The sequence below is a fragment of the Lithobates pipiens genome, unplaced genomic scaffold (assembly GCF_037356315.1).
Source record: "Lithobates pipiens isolate NorthernLeopardFrog02 unplaced genomic scaffold, aLitPip1_a1.2 Scaffold_6, whole genome shotgun sequence".
In the NCBI taxonomy this organism is placed as follows: domain Eukaryota; kingdom Metazoa; phylum Chordata; class Amphibia; order Anura; family Ranidae; genus Lithobates; species Lithobates pipiens.
In genome coordinates this window covers 9,783,121-9,801,519 of record NW_027507881.1, presented here as the reverse complement: position 1 = coordinate 9,801,519, position 18,399 = coordinate 9,783,121, and the positions used below count along the sequence as shown (strand labels likewise).

General features: G+C 46.8%; 1 protein-coding gene across 1 annotated transcript in view; it reads left to right on the top strand.

The window, feature by feature from the left end:
- Nucleotides 1-14,334, top strand: part of LOC143958222 (gonadotropin-releasing hormone II receptor-like) — a 93,332-nt gene extending 78,998 nt beyond the window's left edge. The window contains exon 5 of the mRNA XM_077467719.1: nt 9,507-14,334. Coding sequence (XP_077323845.1) covers nt 9,507-9,910 — 404 coding nt within the window. The 3' untranslated portion in view covers nt 9,911-14,334. The remainder of the gene's footprint in view (nt 1-9,506) is intronic.
- Nucleotides 14,335-18,399: the final 4,065 nt, after the last annotated feature.

Here is an 18,399-nt window from a genome sequence, read left to right as displayed (position 1 = left end):
ATAGAAAAGAGGTATAAAAAGGTACAAAGAAGAAAGGGCGGCATGGTTGACCAATAAACTGAGCCTACAGCCTAACAAGTCTTATGCAGGCCATACACGGTCGAATTTCGAACAAATTTTCTTTTCAAAATCAGAAAATTCATTTTTTCTGTGATCCGATGTTGCCACCATTGATTTTCGAAATTCGACTGACCAAGCCTTCAATTTCACCTCATGTTGCTACAGAAAAGAATTTTCTTGGCTGGGAATCTTCTTTTCTCTCCGTAAATTTTCCTTTATCTCCGTACATTTTCTTTTATCTCCGTACATTTTCTTTTCTTATTACGTTTCTCGCACGATTCTCCCATCATTGATTAGAAAATTGTTTGTTTTTCAAAAAATTTCCAACATGTCCGATTCCTCAAATTTTATTTCCGCACGAAAATCGGCTGTTGCTGCAGCCCCACTAATGGTGCGAAATTCATACGAAAATTCTTAGATACGATTTTCGAAAGAAAATTCTTTCGAAATTCGAACCGTGTATGGCCGGCATTAGACAGGTATCTGCACCCCCCTCCCCCTTGAAAGGTGTCAAATGTGACACCGGGTGGGGGGGGGGGGGTTCCGAAAAGTAGAGGTTAAATTTTTGTGTGAACCTCCGCTTTAAGGTTTGACATGTTGGGTATCCATTCACTCAGTACATCCTCCATCTTTTTTACCTCATATTTTACCAAAAAAAATTGTAATTTATTGCCTTTTATGTGCTCTAAAATCAACTTTAGCGTATTGTTTACTGAAATTTCTTTCTTTCTTTCCTTTTGCAGTAATTCCTTTTTAAGCAAGTATGCTAAAAATGCAAAAACGTCTCAGGCAGCGAAAGGGTTAAGATACATTGAACACTATAATAAGACATTAGCATAGTCGCAACATCTTCTGGATGGCATTGGTAATTTATCGACTGATTTTACATATTACCTGGAATTTCCATTAGTGATCTGCAGCCATGGAATATTGTGCTCTACTCTCAGACTGTGGTGTAGGAAGTGGGAAAACACGCAAACAGCCATGGCACTTACCTTATTTTGTAGAAAATAAAGACAGTCCGTGAAAAAAAAAAAAATAATCCAACTAAGCTAATTTCTAGGTCCTTTTGGAGCAATCAGCTTAGGGATCCAGTTGCTAGCTACTAAGTCATATATATGGAGGCTGAATGAAACCAATGACAATCATATTCTGTGCATTGTGACAGCGCTATGCCTTGTCATTGGATCAGAAGGGGTATAGGTCACGCAGGGTTTTCAATTATGCAGGTTGAGGGGCTCCAGTATTGGTAACTCCACAATTGGACCAAACAGAAAAGACAGAGACAATTGAGAATTTATATGAGGCATGCACCCTGGAGATAACATAGTGATAGTGAATATGACAGGTACCTAAAGTAATACAAAAGAACAACAAAGACGCTGCATATAAACATCACATGACATCAATTGGCACTGGGAGGTTTAATTGTAAAAAAATTAATAATAAAAATATTATCATAGTTCATATTATAAATATTATAAAAACCCAAATTCATCAGACAGAAGTCTCTAATATTGTAAAAGATGTAATCAACAACATGATCAATTCATAATGTAAATGCTGTAAACAACAAATTCATTGGGCAGATCTCTATGACAACTAATTATATTCCAAATTCAGTTACATATAAACCAATTGATATATAGAGTCATGTACTGTTATAATTGTAAACATAGGGAGGCAACTATTTGGCTCACAATCCCATAGTAAAACAACAAATTGGTTCATATTGTAAACCTTTGTAAGTAATCATATTCACCACGACGTGTCTCCATAGTAAATAATTCCAATCATAGTTGGTTGGTACAGTCCAGCTGATATATAGAATAAATAGAAGATAACAATATAATGTAGAAGGGAGAGCACCTATTGGCTCATAATGTGAAAAGGAGAGCATCTATTGGCTCGACGCGTTTCGTGGCGACTGCCACTCTTCAGGAGCAGGTATGAAGTGGGTGTCTATAAATATTAAAAAACAATGCGCTGGACAAATTATATCTTATATGCCATAGACCTATTGGGGGAGAGAGGAGGGAAAGGGAAAAGAAGGGGAAAGAGGGATAAAACTCCACAATTGGGTTCTGGAATCCAGAGACTAGACAATGTGCGCCGTCAATAAATTAGTTTTGTTTCTTTCCGTTTCGTATTAGAATTAATTCGTATTTCGTCATTTGTGTCCAAAATTTCGTCCAAAATACGACTTTTCGTTAACGTTTCGTAACAATTACGAATGTTTGTTATGATGAATTTATCATTACGAGGGGCTCCCACCATCCCTGTGCTGACTTCCTGGTTTTTTAACTTTTAGGTTCGTTAACTTTTCGTAACAATTACGAATGTTCGTTAGGAATTTGGATCCGAAATACGTAAACAAAATTTTGTATTTCGTACAGAATTCGGAAGCATAGTAATTCGTATTTCGCATCCCCCTGAATGTACGAATTTACGGTTCGTACGAAAATAATCACACATGTCTACCAGAGACTTCATTCTTTACGAGACTCTTTGAAGTCTCTGGACACCATTACCCAATCCAGGAGTTACCAGTGCTGACGAAAACCAAAAAAACTGTTTTCTCCACTCAGAATAGCCATCTTGGAGCCCCTCAACCTGCACCATTCAGAACCTTGCGTTACTTATAACCCCTTCTGGTATGATAAGGTGTAGCACTATCACATCTTGGGTACCAGGAGCAGTGCAAAAAGCAGTGATGATTTGCCGAACCATATTGACCAACCAGATTTCATCTTTTCTTTTTCTGATTACAGTTATTATTTTTAACAAGGGAATTATTCTAATAATTTTGCTTAAAAAAATAGAGCCATTTAAAAAATATCCACAAAAAACCCTTGCATTAAATGATTTTATTGAACGTTTATGTATGGGCAACAATAATTTAACAAAATGCATAAAGATATGCAGCGCTAGAAAGAATGTAAATAAAAATCCTCTGTCATTGAACGTAAAGAGTCCATGTTCCAAGAAATGGCATCACCCACAGTGTAAATATGACAAGCTGAGGTGAATTATGAAATTCTCCACCGCACACCAACACACCGGGCCTCTTACCGCAGAAAATGGATCACTAGGTTATAGGTGGTCGGATAAGCATGATATATCCACTATAGCACGACTCCACTCTGGTACCAGACAGCTGAATCTCATAGGGTGATAACATGGAGTGAATTCACAGGTTCATATTTAGGATAAAAGAGAAGCAGCTCCTCATACTGTAGTATGTTCATTTAAGATGATTTTCTTAAGTCAAAATGGCTGCAGTCTGTCGTGACGTCAGATCTCCAGGCTCCACCCTACGTGGCGTTTTGTCCTATAAGGAACGTCGTCAGTGGCGTTGTTAGGAGATCTTCACTTCCTCTAGATATATATAGGCAGTAGGGCTAAGTGGAAACGCCTCTTCCTCCTTGTGTTTCAAGCCTCAATGTCAGACACCGAGAGTGGAACCACATCCACCAGAAGTGATGTCACATCACAACCAGAAGTGAGCAAAACAATCCAAATCACAAACAGAAACTAGAAATACTTCACTGTTCTGATTTCTAGAAAATAGAAAACCGGGCCATATGGAAACAAATTATAACTATATAACAACTTTCCTAAAACATTTTAACCATTTCAGGCTGCTGAATGACCAGGCCATTTTTTGCAATTCGGCACTTCGTTGCTTTAACTGACAATTGCGCGGTCGTGCTGCGCTGAATCCAAACAAAACTGGCGTCCTTTTTTTCCCCACAAATAGAGCTTTCCTTTGGTGGTATTTGATCATCTCTGCGCTTTTTATTTTTTGCTCTCTAAACAGAAAAAGAGCGACAATTTTGAACAAAAACATAATATTTTGTACTTTTTTCTATAATAAATATTCAAATTTTTTTTTAAAAAAAGCTAATTTCTTCTCAGTTTAGGCTGATATGTATTCTTCTACATATTTTTGGTAAAAAAAAAAATGCAACAAGCGTATATTGATTATTTTGCACAAAAGTTATAGCGTCTACAAAATAAGGGATAGATTTATAGCATTTTTATTTTATTTTTTTTACTAGTAATGGCGGCGAACTGCGATTTTTAATCGGGACTGCGACATTATGGCGGACACATCGGACACTTTTGACACATTTTTGAGACCACTGTCATTTATACAGCGATCAGTGCTATAAAAATGCACTGATTACTGTAAAAATTTCACTGGCAGGGAAGGGGTTAACACTAGGGGGCGATCAAGAAGTTAACTGTGTTCCCTGTGTGTGTTTCTAACTGTAGAGGGAGGGGACCGACCTAGTGGAAATGGCGGATCGTGATTCCTAGCTATTGGGAACTCACGATCTGTCTCTCCTCACAGAACAGGGATTTGTGTGTTTACACACACACACACACACACACGTCCCTGTTCTGCCTCTCGTGCCCGCTATCGCTCATTGCGACCGTCGACCACAAGCATCGGCACCCCCCCGAGTGCAGAGCGGGAACCGACATATAACTACGATGGCTCGCAGGATCGCGCCGACCTGCTGCAGTATAATGATGGCGGCTGGTCGGCAAGCGGTTAAAAAACATTGATAATGATTTAACATCCGTGAGAGCCCGTTTCAAGGGCCAATCAGGACAAAAACTGCCATTTAGTGGTTGGAAACAAACACTACTATGATTATTAAAAATGCAAAGATAAATGTAAAAAAATATTAAAAACAGCCTAGGAGCTCAACTATTGTTTATGAAGGCATTGACATCCCATTCTATGTTCAGGCCATATGGTCTATCAGATTTTAAACAAAAAATCCACCAAGTCTCCATTTTAGAGATCTCTCTCCTGGTGTGACTACGGCTCCAATAGGGGGTTAAACGTATCTATAGCCATGAAAGGCTTTTACCATGGCATAACACATAATGTTTTGACAGGCTATGATTCAAAAAGACTTTGCGGATATTAGCCAAGTCTGATCTCTAATTAGTGAATAGTGCGACCTACATAGTGTAGCCCGCAAGGACACGTGATCACATAGACCCCATTCTTGGTCGAACGTGTAATAAAGGAATTGAATCTATATTTTTGACCAGTAACATTGGAGTCCAAAAGAGAGATACTTTCTCTCCCCAAGACAATTGTTATGGCAAACCTCACACTTTCTACACAAATAGTAACCTTTGAAGTGATTGGGGGGTTTGATTATGTTAGGAGCTACCTGGAGTCTGGGGGTGGGGGGGCACCTCTATAAGTAACCCTAGGGCAGTAATGGCGAACCTTGGCACCCCAGATGTTTTGGAACTACATTTCCCATGATGCTCTAGCACTCTGCAGTGTAGTGGAGCATCATGGGAAATGTAGTTCCAAAACATCTGGGGTGCCAAGGTTCGCCATCACTGCCCTAGGGTGTTCAGGAAGTATGGGACCTAGTATTCTGTAATTTTTCAAAAATTCCAGTGTTTTTTGAAGATCGTTTTAATGGAATAATGCTGGTTTGAATAGGTAGTAAAAAATAAAAAAACGGGAAGGGAAATCATCATTGTGGTTCCTAATCATAGGTTTTAACAATTCTTCTCTTTCCCTTGAGCCAACATCAGCAATGACCAAATCAAGTTCATTAGCTGCATAACCCTTCCGGAGGAAGCGAGCTTTACAAAACTCCGCTTCCCTCGTATAATCATCTTGAAGGGAGCAATTTCTCCTCAATCTTGTGAATAGGCTCATAGGGACAGATCTGAGCCAAGACTCATGATGACAACTATCAGTCCCTATGTAGCCATTCCTGCCTGTATCCTTAAAATAGGTAGATGTAATAAACCTGCCATCCTAGATTCTAATGTCCAAATCCAAAAAAATGGATAGTGGAGGTACAATAATTTAACAACTTGCTTACTGGGCATGTATGCCCCCTTCCTGCCCTTTATATCTTTTTTCACACATATAGAGCTTTCTTTTCGTGGTATTTAATCACTACTGAGTTTTTTAATTTTTTGCTAAAGAAACAAAAAAAGACGGAAAATTTAGAAAAAAAAACTAAAAAATGTTGTCGTTTGTTATAAAATTTGGCAGACATGTCATTTTACTGATGAAGCTGCAGTGGTGGGCACTGATAGTCTGCACTGATGGGCACTGATGAGGCAGCACTGATGAGGCGGCACTGATGGCCACTGATGAGGCAGCACTGATGAGGCGGCACTGGTGGGCACTGATGGGCACTGATAGGCAGCACTGATGGGTGACACTGATGATGAGGCCCTGATGGGCACTGATCGGTGGCACTGATTGGCAGTACTGGTGGGCACTTATAGGTCGCACTGGTGGGAACTGATAAGGGGCACTGGTTGTCAGTACTGGTGGGCACTTATAGGTGACACTGGTGGGTACTGATAGGGGGCACTGGTTTGCACTGTTGGGCACTGAGGGGACTAATGTCTCTGTAACAGAAGCCGGTTACTGGATTCTGTCTTCTCTGCTCACGCTGATCGTAAGTAGGTAAAAGTTGATTACAGGCTTCTGTTCACTTCCGTGTTAAAGGAGTTGTAAAGGTAAATGTTTTTTCACCTTAATGCATTCTATGCATTAAGGTGAAAAAACATCTGACAGTGCCGGTGCCCCCAGCCCCCCTATTTTACTTACCTCACCCCTCGAAAGTCCCACGCTCGTCCCCCGACGTCCTTTCCACCATTCAGCCTGGCCGCTGATTGGCTGGAGTGGATGGATGGAAAGCAGTGCAGCCATTGGCTCGCGCTGCTGTCAATCACATCCACTGACGCGGAGCACCGGGGGGCGGGGCCGTGTGATACAGCGAGCGGCTATAGCCGCCGGCTGTATCACGGGAGCACGCCTGCAGATGCTTCTCACCATGCGAGGGAGCTCGCATGAACGTGAGAAGCACCTGCGGGAGGAAGCCGAGACAGCCGCCGGGGGACCCCAGAAGAGCAGGTTCGGGGCCACTCTGTGCAAAATTAGCTGCACAGTGGAGGTAAGTATAACATGTTTGTTATTTAAAAAAAAAAAAAAAAAATTCACTTTACAATCCCTTTAAGCTGTCATTAGCTGACAGCAGATCACGTGGTAAAGGGCCATGATGTGATTTACACAATCCTTTACCCCAATCTGTGATCAGCTGAGTCGGAAGGGGGCGATCACTGGAGAACGTCTATTGACGCCTTCCCGGCACTGGACACCCGCGTTGTAGCCGTCTTTTTCAGGCGGGAAAGTGGTTAATACATCCATCAATACATGCACATTTCTCATGTTTTGTCACTTTAAAAACATGGAAAATACAGAAAAATACCTGTGGGTCTGCCAGAAATCCAAAGAGCTTGCAGTGCAATGAAATCCCAATCCGTGTTGTCCACCTTGCTCTTTACTCCCCAGCCAGAAGGGGGAGGTGTTCTGTAGTCTTGAGCCGCGTACACACGGGGCGGACTGTCTGGCCAACTTAGTCCGTCAGACAATCCGACGGACAGTCCGTCATACTTTCGAATGAACGGACTTGACCACACACACCACTTTTTGAGCGGACTAATACGGCGTACTAAGTCCGCCATACTATCCGCCCTACTTTTGAAATGAACGGACTCGCCCACACACGCGGAGGAAAGTCCGCTCATTTCGAGCGCGTCTCCAGGTAGGCGGGGCCCGCGAAGGAGACGTCGCTGGCCCCGCCGCCTGGTATGGACTTAAAGGGGAACCCCAACGCCGAAAAAAATCGGCGTGGGGGTCCCCCCCAAGTCCACAAAAGACCCTTGTCCGAGCACGCTACCCGGCCGGCCAGGAAAGGGGGGCGAGCGCCCCCCCCCCCTCCTGAGCCGTACCAGGCCGCGTGCCCTCAACATGGGGGGTGCCTTGGGGAAGGGGGGGACGCGCGGCCCCCCCACCCCAAAGCACCTTGTCCCCATGTTGATGAGGACAAGGGCCTCTTCCCGACAACCCTGGCCGTTGGTTGTCGGGGTCTGCGGGCGGGGGGCTTATCGGAATCCGGGAGCCCCCTTTAATAAGGGGGCCCCCGGATACCGGCCCCCCACCCTATGTGAATGAGTATGGGGTACAATGTACCCCTACTCATTCACCTGTAAATCTGCATTCCGGCCGGAGAGATTGTCGAGGCAACATCTCCTGGAGAAGAAGAAGAAGAAGAACGAAAGGCGGCGGCGACGACGGCGGCGACAGAAGAACCGAAGAGGGGGGCAAGACCCCCGAAGTTGGGAGAAGAGGCCGGCGGCGAGGAAGAAAGTCGGACTCCTCCGCTAGCAAAAGAGCTACAAGAAGATAGCAGAGGAGTCCGGCGAGAAGACCCCCGAAGACGGAAGACCCCCGGAGCTGTGCAATAAAGTATTTTATCTCGTGTGTTGTGTTTTTTTTTTTGTACTTTTATTTTACAGGTGAATGGGTAGGGGTACATTGTACCCCATACTCATTCACATAGGGTGGGGGGCCGGTATCCGGGGGCCCCCTTATTAAAGGGGGCTCCCGGATTCCGATAAGCCCCCCGCCCGCAGACCCCGACAACCAACGGCCAGGGTTGTCGGGAAGAGGCCCTTGTCCTTATCAACATGGGGACAAGGTGCTTTGGGGTGGGGGGGCCGCGCGGCACCCCCCCATGTTGAGGGCACGCAGCCTGGTACGGCTCAGGAGGGGGGGGGCGCTCGCTCGCCCCCCTTTCCTGCCCGGCCGGGTAGCGTGCTCGGACAAGGGTCTGTTGTGGACTTGGGGGGGACCCCCACGCCGATTTTTTTCGGCGTTGGGGTTCCCCTTTAAGTCCATACCAGGCGGCGGGGCCAGCGACGTCTCCTTCGCGGGCCCCGCCTACCTGGATCCCCGCTCGAAATGAGCGGACTTTTCTCCGCGCTGGAAAAGTCCGCTCATTTCAAAAGTACGGCGGACTGGCACACACACGGGCGGATTGTCCGCCGAAATGCGAGTCTGACGGACAGTATTACGGAAATTCCAAACGCTGAAAAAGTCCGCTGAAGCCCACACACGAGCGGACTGTCCGCTGAAATGTGTTTCGGCGGACTAAGTAGGCCAGACAGTCCGCCCGTGTGTACGCGGCTTTGTCCTATGATGGCATGCCACCTCTGTAGGTAGAGTACGGTGAGTAAGTGTTGTCACCCATGGAAAGGACGTGTTTTACTGGCAGAATTGGCCGGTGGAAATAAAGACTAAAAAGGCTAAATAAAGAAAACAAATGCAGCCACATCTGGATTCATAAGCAGCAGACTTTTTTACAGTTTTGTTCTTGAGTTTAGATACATTTTAAACAAGAGAATAACAGCATTACAGAGTGTCGTCTTCAATCATGTTGCAAATCACCTGTTCTGTAAAATATTAAACATGTGGTGGGATTTTATTCGTTTGGAGCAATGGTGAATGTATTTGTCTGCAGCTGAGTCCCCCCTGGGTGATTTAGGCAGTGGCCTGCAAACACTTTATAATTGATGTGTCTTTTAAAATTTTCCAGAGCTTGCAAGGAGTAAGAATGACCTCATCTCCAAAGCACGGCTCAAGACGCTGAAGATGACGCTGGTTATTGTGGTATCCTTCATGGTTTGCTGGACCCCTTATTATCTGTTGGGAATATGGTACTGGTTCCAGCCAGAGATGATCTACCTGACTCCCGAGTATGTCCACCACAGCCTGTTTCTCTTTGGCCTCCTTCACACCTGCACAGACCCTCTCGTTTATGGATTATACACCCCTTCATTTAAAGAGGATCTGCACACATGGCTCAGGAGACTCGGGGGTCTGCTGACAAGGAAAGCCAAGAACAGCAAGCCACTTGCGGACTCTGAGATGAACATCAAAGACTTTACCTCCATGGATGGCCCAACAACTACGGCCACCACTGTACAGTCTGTCTTTTGAAACCAGTTTTGCCCACTTTAAAGTTTCACTGTGCAGCTGTCCTTAAGATCTAGAAAACATAAGAAATACACTGTTATTGTCAAAAGCATTGGGACACCTGCCTTTACACGCACATGAACTTTAATGGCATCCCAGTCATATGCCCCATACACACGATCGGACATTCCGACAACAAAATGTTGGCTCAAACTTGTCTTGCATACACAAGGTCGCACAAAGTTGTCGGAAATTCCGATCGTCAAGAACGAGGTGACGTGCAACACGTACGACGGGACTATAAAGAGGTAGTTCAATAGCCAGTAGCCAATAGCTTTCGTCTCCTAATTTATTCTGAGCATGCGTGGCACTTTGTGCGTCGGAATTGTCTACACACGGAATTTAAATGATTGGATTTTGTTGTTGGAAAATGTTATATCCAGATCTCAAATTTAGTGTGTCGGAAATTCCGATGGAAAAAGTCCGATGGAGACTACACACGGTCCGAATTCCCGACAACATGCTCCGATCGCACATTTTCCATTGGAAAATCTGACCGTGTGTACAGGGCATTAGTCTGCAGGATTCACTATTGAGTTGGCCCACCCTTTGCAGCTATAACAGCTCCAACTCTTCTGGGAAGATTGTCCACAAGGTTTAGGAGTGTGTCTATGGGAATTGGTGGAGGGGGGGTTATGGTGTGGGAGTTGTTTTTAAGGGGTTGGGCTTGGCCCCTTAGTTCCAGTGAACTCCTAAGGCATCAGCATACCAAGACATTTTAGACAATTTCATGCTCCCAACTTTGTAGGAACAGTTTGGGGATGGACCCTTCTTGTTCCAACATGACTGCGCACCAGTGCACAAAGCAAGGTGCATAAAAACATGGATGAGCTAGTTTGAGGTGGAGTAACTTGACTGGCCTGCACAAAGTCCTTACCTCAACCCAATAGAACACCTTTGGGATGAATTAGAGCGGAGACTGTCAGCCAGGCCTACTTGTCCAACATCAGTGCCTGACCTCACACATGCGCTTCTGGAATAATGGTCAAACGTTCCCATAGACACACCTTGTTGACAGCCTTCTGAGAAGAGTTGAAGCTGTTATAAGTGCAATGGGTGGGCCAACTCAATATGGAACCCTATGGATTAAAGTTCATATGCCTTCAAAGGCAGGTGTCCCAATACTTTTCACAATATAGTGTATATTTTATCAGGTCTTGTTACATCCTTTATTGGGTAAGAAAAGTTCTCAGGTTGCTAATCACCGTAATTCTCTAGTCTCAAACTGTTGGCATCTAAGGCTACCTATACACACACTTTGATTTCTCTTGTTCTGTTCCACAAGCCAATAGAGAAAAATGTATTCCCCCATCTATGCTAAACAGCATCAGAAATCGACACTGCTGGCATTGCATTAAGACAGCCGCAGTCCCCGTGGATGCTTGTGGGTGGGTGCAGCATGGTGACGCACACTTAGTCCAGATGCAATAGTAAGAACTTGTATTGAAGTAAAAATATAACAGTTCACAACAAGCCCAGCGGAAGGCAGCCCAACCAGGAACACTCATGGATGACAGCAGCATGTAGCAGAGCTGATCTCAGCCAATGCGAACTGGCTGGTCTGAGTCCAAGTAGGGTGGTTTCCAGGATGAGTGGCGGATCCCTATGCTTTCCCTACTCTTATGGAACCTTTCTCTACCAGTAATACTGTCCCTGACAGACAGGCGACCTGTCCTTACACTATCCACACGCTAAATGCACGCCAAACTCAGGAACCAGTGCCTCAAATAGACTCTGCCTGACCCAAGATGGTCACCAGAGTTGCATGGGCCATCAGCATCCAACCAGATCGCTGCCCCAGTGACCAGGAAACCATAGAGGAACCATGTTCCTCTTGGCTTCCTCTCCCTCTGCCCTGCCGCTGTGGTTGAGTGCTAGCTACAGTGGAGAAAATAGACTACATCAGCCTACATGCTTGAATACCCAAACAACGACCTGTTCGGGTAACAATTTTCTGCTTAGCTCCTTCAACATTGAAATTTACTATTGTTGACCTGTGTAAGGGCCATCTTAAATCTATCGATCTTGGAAGGCGTAGCTATTCCCGTCTTCATCACTTTAAAAAAGGATCTATAGCAGTATATCAGTTGTTCATCATTGGTGGTAAGACAATACTAAAGCTATCAGTCTACTGGTAATTTGTAGCACAACAGAGGAAGAGGACAGTAGAAAGTGGACACCATAAGTCAGGATAGGTTCAACATTGGACCCTATGACTGAATCCACATACCAGGTAAAATTAAAAATGATGTTAGTAGCGTGAATGTGGGTCTCCAGGTTAAGTTGAAATGAGAGGGAGCCAGAAGATGTCTTCAACATGCTATATATGAATCAAACCTGTGGGAGAAAACTAAATACTAAACTAAAAGCAGGTCTAGGTACTTGGTCAGCACATATATTTTACCTTGCTAAGCCAGGGAACCACCCACCATGGTGAAGAAGATGCATGCCCCCCCCCATTCCCAATACCCAGTACCCAGGGGACCTATCATGGAGGTCCTGGAATTTATACACATAGGAAGAGAACATGTCTTTGCTAAGGGTATGCAACCATCAGAAAGTATTCATTTGCAAAGCCATTTGGTGGAAAAAATGTGATGCTGAGGTTACAGACATTAAAGTAAAGGTATTGTGCTAGCAACTAGCTGGTTTTCCTGTCATCTCAGGAATGAATATCCCCATCTTCTGCCTGCCAAATTTACAACGTAATCAAGAGCTATCACCCGAATTAAAAAAGGAATGTAAAACCCCACCACAGGACCCAGTGCACCTAGCACTCTTCCCCGTTAAATTTGGCTGTGGTTTGTCAACAAAATGCCATGTTTATGTCACGTCTACTCCTAGCATAGGTGGTCATACACTATAGCTGGCTTTGTGTTGTTCACCTATAGAAGTTCCCTTACCCATAAGGCAAGCAGGTCTACCGGTACTCAGTTGCCCCCAGGTCCTATACACAATGTCATAGTGCCTGGCTACCACACTGGGGCTGACACAAGCTAAGCACAGAAAACAGGTTGCTGTTGGCATTCAGGCAGGGTGGTCTAAAGGCAGACCGGGTTCAAGGCAGGCAATGTTCAGAGAGTAGTCAGGATCAAATCTGTGGTCAAAAGGCAGGCAGAGTTCAGAGAGTAGTTCAAAGTCCAATCCAAGGTCAATAACAAGGAAATCCATATTAGCTGTCAGGGCAGGGATCGGGCAAAGGTAAGGTCAAGGCACAGGAACAAGGCAGGTAAACAGGGAGCTGGAAGCACATGTTGCAAACAGTATCACAAGCATGACATTAAGGGCTTGGCAGGCTTAAAACAGATTTGGACTCCACCCAGAGCCAATGTCTGCAGAAATCACCCTGCAGGTGGACAGTCAGACAGGGAGATCGCAGCTCAGCCAAAAACTGGATGCTGGACAAGCCTGACTATTACTATCACTGTTGGCTGTAGCTCAACCCCAGTCAGAAGCCCAAATTATGGGCATTTCTATGAGGGAAGTACAGGCGGCACTGAAGCCACAGCTCAAAAACTGCAGACCTTCTTGCCATGCAATCTGTGCCTTTTCTGCTCTGTTTGTCCAGATAAAAGGCTAGAAAATTGTCTGAACTACAACCTAGATGGGCTTGTGTCTTTTTGTCAACCTGACATTGTAACTAAGATCATAATCTCCCGCAGCCCCTTTCACATTCTGCAGTAATGCCTGCTCTACTACTGTTAAAAGACTGAGCATGCAGCCTCCAGCTAGTTTGCTGGTGGACTTGAGATATGCAAATGACAACGGCTGGGAAGCAGCGCCCTTATTTACAAAAACACAAGCTGATAACAGCACACACACTAGTTTTTGTGTGAGAGAGACTAACATAGTAGCTTTTGGAGTGTGTTGTTGTCAGCTTGTGTTTTTGTGAGTGATGGTGCTGCTGTCATTCCCACAACACAAGCTGCCAGCTACTACTGAAGTCATCTCCTATGAACTAGCTGGGAACTGTGGGAGGTTGCAGGCTCAGCCTTTTAACAGGAGCAGAGTCATGGCTGCAGAATGGAAAGGTTGCTTGCACAATAGGAGCAGAGGATACATGGCCTGGAGGGGCTGCAGATGTTCTGTTTTCAGCATTTAGAGGAGTACAAACAAATTTCCACTGTCCCCACCTATAACTGGCCTTTGCAGCAAGAAGCACATGGAAAGGCAATGCATGTCAAACAAAACCAAAGAAGGTTCCTAGCTCAACTTACCAACCAGCCTGCAACCAACCAAATGATCCTGTCTAACAGTATGCATTACAAAACAGGGGTTTAGTTTGCACACATTTGCAAATACATTCGTCAGCTGCAGAGCCACTTCACAGCACCCCAGTATTATCTGAAGTCCTAACTCTATACATTTTGAGAGCCTCCATAGTAGAAGCACATGTATAATAATGTATAGATAGAGGGCAGGTGAGCCTGGAGAAAGCCTACCCCTTCTTAAAGGCACAGGGTCACACTGGACAACCAGCACATAGCACCATAACAGCAAAGGCGTACAGTGGATCCCCTCACCAGTATTACAAGTGTACAAACAAATACTCACTGTCCCCCACCTATAACTGACCTTTACAGCAAGGAGCACTGTTGGAATACTAATGAGCACCTATGCTGCAATGGTGCTATGTGCTGGGTGTCCAGTGTGCCCCTGTGCCTTTAAGGAGGGATGGGCTCCCTCCAGGCTCACCTGCCCTCTGCCTGTCCATTATTATACATGTGCTTTTACTATGGAGGCTCTCAAAATTCAGAGTTAGGACTACAGTACACAGGGAATGCGGACTGGCAAGGAAATTAATATTGCCTATTGTCTTCCTGATTCTCATCCTGGCCAATCAGGAAGCGGGTTCTGAGACCCGATTGGCAAGGGAGTCATAGAACTCCCAGCCAATCGGGTTCCCGGGCCCGTTTCCTGTTCGGCCAGGAGGAGAATGCCCGGCTCTTCCCAGATCCTCCTTGAGCGAAGAGCAGCAGACCTACCCCGGATCCATGTCATCTTCCTCCTCACGGTAAGGCCTCTAAACCCCTGCCTTCCCATTAGTCTCCCGCTGGGGGTGGGGTGGTGGCGATGCGAGTGAGGGGGGCATGTTTGTTTGCCCCCCCCAAATATTGAGCCTCAGCCGTCACTGCCACCTACTGTATATCAGGGTATATAGTATAAACAGAAAAGTCAGTGCTACTACCCATACACCACATAGATAGCGGAGCTCCCAGGTGCTCGATCCAAAGTCACTGGCTGAGTGGAGTAATGTAGAAAAAAATGATTCGCACTCCGGTTGTTGCTCTTAAAATGTCTTCATTTTATTGAATAGCCACAATGAACAAACGCAGATTTCAGCGTTTCAGCCTGTAAGGCCTTAGTCATAACCACCATAGTCATAATTTTTTCTACATATCAGGGTATAAACAGGCAATGGCAATTTTTTTATTTTATTTTTTATTTTATTTAGTTTGTTTTTATAAGGTAAGTTGGATAGGTGGCCATCATGTAAGCAAGAAAACATATGTATCTGCTTAATGTACGTAAAAGGAGGAAGATCTACTAATAAGATATCGGGAAAGAAGCTTTTTACTTTTCTATGTAGCCTTCATAGGTGAGCCTGGCTCTGGAAATGCGCACTTTTATGTGAAAATCCAATTAGAGTAATTACCTGAACCTTATCACAGTTCTCCACAGAATATTTTCTAGATACTGTTCTATATATACACACACACATAACCTTTCTGGCCTTCTCTGTGAATTACGTTTATTACATTTGTGCATGTACAAATGTTTGCTATTTTTTTTTTTTTATCTCCTTGGTGCATGAAATGAAATTTGAAGTCACTTTGTCATATCTCAGAGATCCCTGAAGTCCAATTGACACAAGTAGAGTATTTTTGTATTCATTAAACAACCTTAAATCTAATGTTTTCTTGGATGATGTGTGCAACAGAATACGGTGACAATAATGGTACGTCAGAAAATTATTTACAGTAATGGGTAGTAAGTACTTTTTTTTTTATAAATCTTTTTTTATTGGTTTTCTTAACAAACAAAACAAAACACTACAAAACATTATACACATTGAACCAGGAATATGAATAAAAAATACATTTTCAAAATCCAGTATAGAAATGATTAACCTATAGGAGAAAGAAAAAAAAAGGAAGGAAGGCAAGCATTAGTTCCATCTCTCCCCAATGGCTCCGAACCTATATTCATATACAGAGACGTAACTAGAACCTTCAGGCTCCCGGTGCAAGAAACCGTGAAGGGCCCCCTGACCCCCCCAGCTGGGGCCCTTCCCGCTGATCCAGAGGCCCTTTACTCCTGTCACAGGGCCCCCTTCTTGCTGTCTTGGGGCCGCCCCACGGTGGCAAAACACCAGGGCCCAGTTACAAAGGCGACCTTTCCTACCCTGGCAGTTCTGCCACTGGTGTCAGTGGTTTTTATTTTTGTTATTTTATCTAAGGGCAGAGGATCTTAGGTCAGTCATAGTAGATGGTTGGGTGTAATTAATACTTTGTTGGCCTCATGGGCTCCTTTACCCCTCCCTCCTCTTCAGGAACTTGTAGTTCAGCCTTCTCTGGATCCCCTTCCCCCATGACTGATGGCTCAGAAAAAGTTCCTGAGGCAGGGGCATGGCGAGCTAGACACTGCGCATAGACCAGGGAGCCCCGTAATGATCCGTCCCAAGGGGAGGGGTAATGGAGGGGCGGGCATGACCTGGTGCCTAAGGAACCAGGAAGATAGAAGAGGGAGTGGCAGGGAAGAAAAATAGAAGAAGGGGAGGAGCGGTATAAAAGGGGGGCGGAGCTAGAGCGGGCACCAGTGCACGAGGGAACTCAGCGGAGGAGGCAGCTTTTCTCACTGCTCCTCCACGCATCATGGCACGAAGCTGCGGACGGAGGCGGAGGTGCGGGGGACGGCGTGGATGGCCAGGCAAGTGGAGGACCTAATGGGGGATGACGCAGATGCGGGTGGCGGTGGGGTGCCTGTGCAGCGGGCCCCGGCGGTCTCGGCCGCCGGCGCGTTTTTCACAGGGCCCCGCCCCTCGGCCACCTCCGGAGGATAGGAGCCTGATGGGGGACAGGTCGGTCCCCACAGCCGAGCGGAGGCAGCGGGAAAGTCGGGGCACAGGGCGGTCGACACGCCGCCGGCCCACCCCGGGGGGCGGGGCCACGGGGGCGCCGGTTCCCCGTCTTCCTGCCCGGCAGCCAGTCACGTGGGGGAGCCCAGGGAGGGCCCCTGCATGAGCGGGGGACGGAGGGGGGAGGGCGGGGGGGCAGAGGACAGTGCGCAGGTCGCGCGGACGTAGTGGGAGGGGACACGAACTGGCAGGTGGGCGGGCTGTGCCCAGCAGCGGACTCGAGGAGTCAAGGGCCATGCGGGGGGCGCCCCAAGTCTGGGACACTCCGGGGGTGGGGCCCCTGCGGAGGAGCAACTGTCCTGCCGTCGGGGCGATATGGCCTCTGGGGGGGGGGTATCCTAGGGGGGGCTCCCTTCCCAGGGGAGGAAGGACGTGGCGGAGCGGTCGGCAGGAGAGCTGCCCACAGATGAAGAGGTGCGGATCCAGGGTGGAGAGCGGCGGCGCAGCTGTGGGGCATGTTCCTGGTCGGCACGGTAAGTCTGTGCATATTGTCTTTACTGTTGCTTTGCAGGGGTTGCTGGGGGTGGTTCGGGGTATGTCCACAATGTCTACGGTGCCGGCAATGCCGGTGAGTGGGAATGGGAGGGAACAGCTGGTGGAGTGGACTGGCCCGACTGTGCCGGGGCCCGCACCACCAATACTGGGTCCGGGGGCGACAGAGTGGCGGAGGTGGTGTCTGGCGGTCGGACATGGTTAGGATTGGGGATGGGGCAAAGGGGGGGTGTTCGTTTGCTTCGAGGGCCCGCTGGGAGCGCTCCGGGAACCGGAGGTCCGTGAGAGGATACCCGGAGGTGACTATGTGGAGATATTCTTACTCCTCCCGTGAGAGAAATTCGACTTAGGTGGGGTCAAGCCCACTGACGCCAGGAAGATGACGAGGATGAGAGGCATTACGGGCTGCGACCGCGGGCGTTTGCGACTTGGTTGCAGGCGTTTGCGATCTTGGCGGGCGTCATGGAGGAAGAAGACCCCGGACACTGCTCGGCGTCATTTTTGCTGGCTGGACGTCATCGGGGAGGCCCAACGGGTACGGGGGTGTCTCATGGCTCGGGGACGATGACCAGTTCAGAAGGCGGTACATCAGGAACTACGGTGGGATCACAAGGACATCAGCCTCTGGTCGCGGCTGCTGTCCTCGGCCCGGGCCCCATTTCAGGTTTTTCAGGGGGGGCCGGGGGGGTACCCATTCCTCAGGACTGGGTGGGGCCACCGTTGGCGAGGAACCTCGGGTTAGCCCTGCAGCTGCCCACGGTAGTGGGCGACAAGTTGGGCGTGGAAGTAGCCTTGGGGGGTCTTGTGGTGTCTCCGCTGGGGG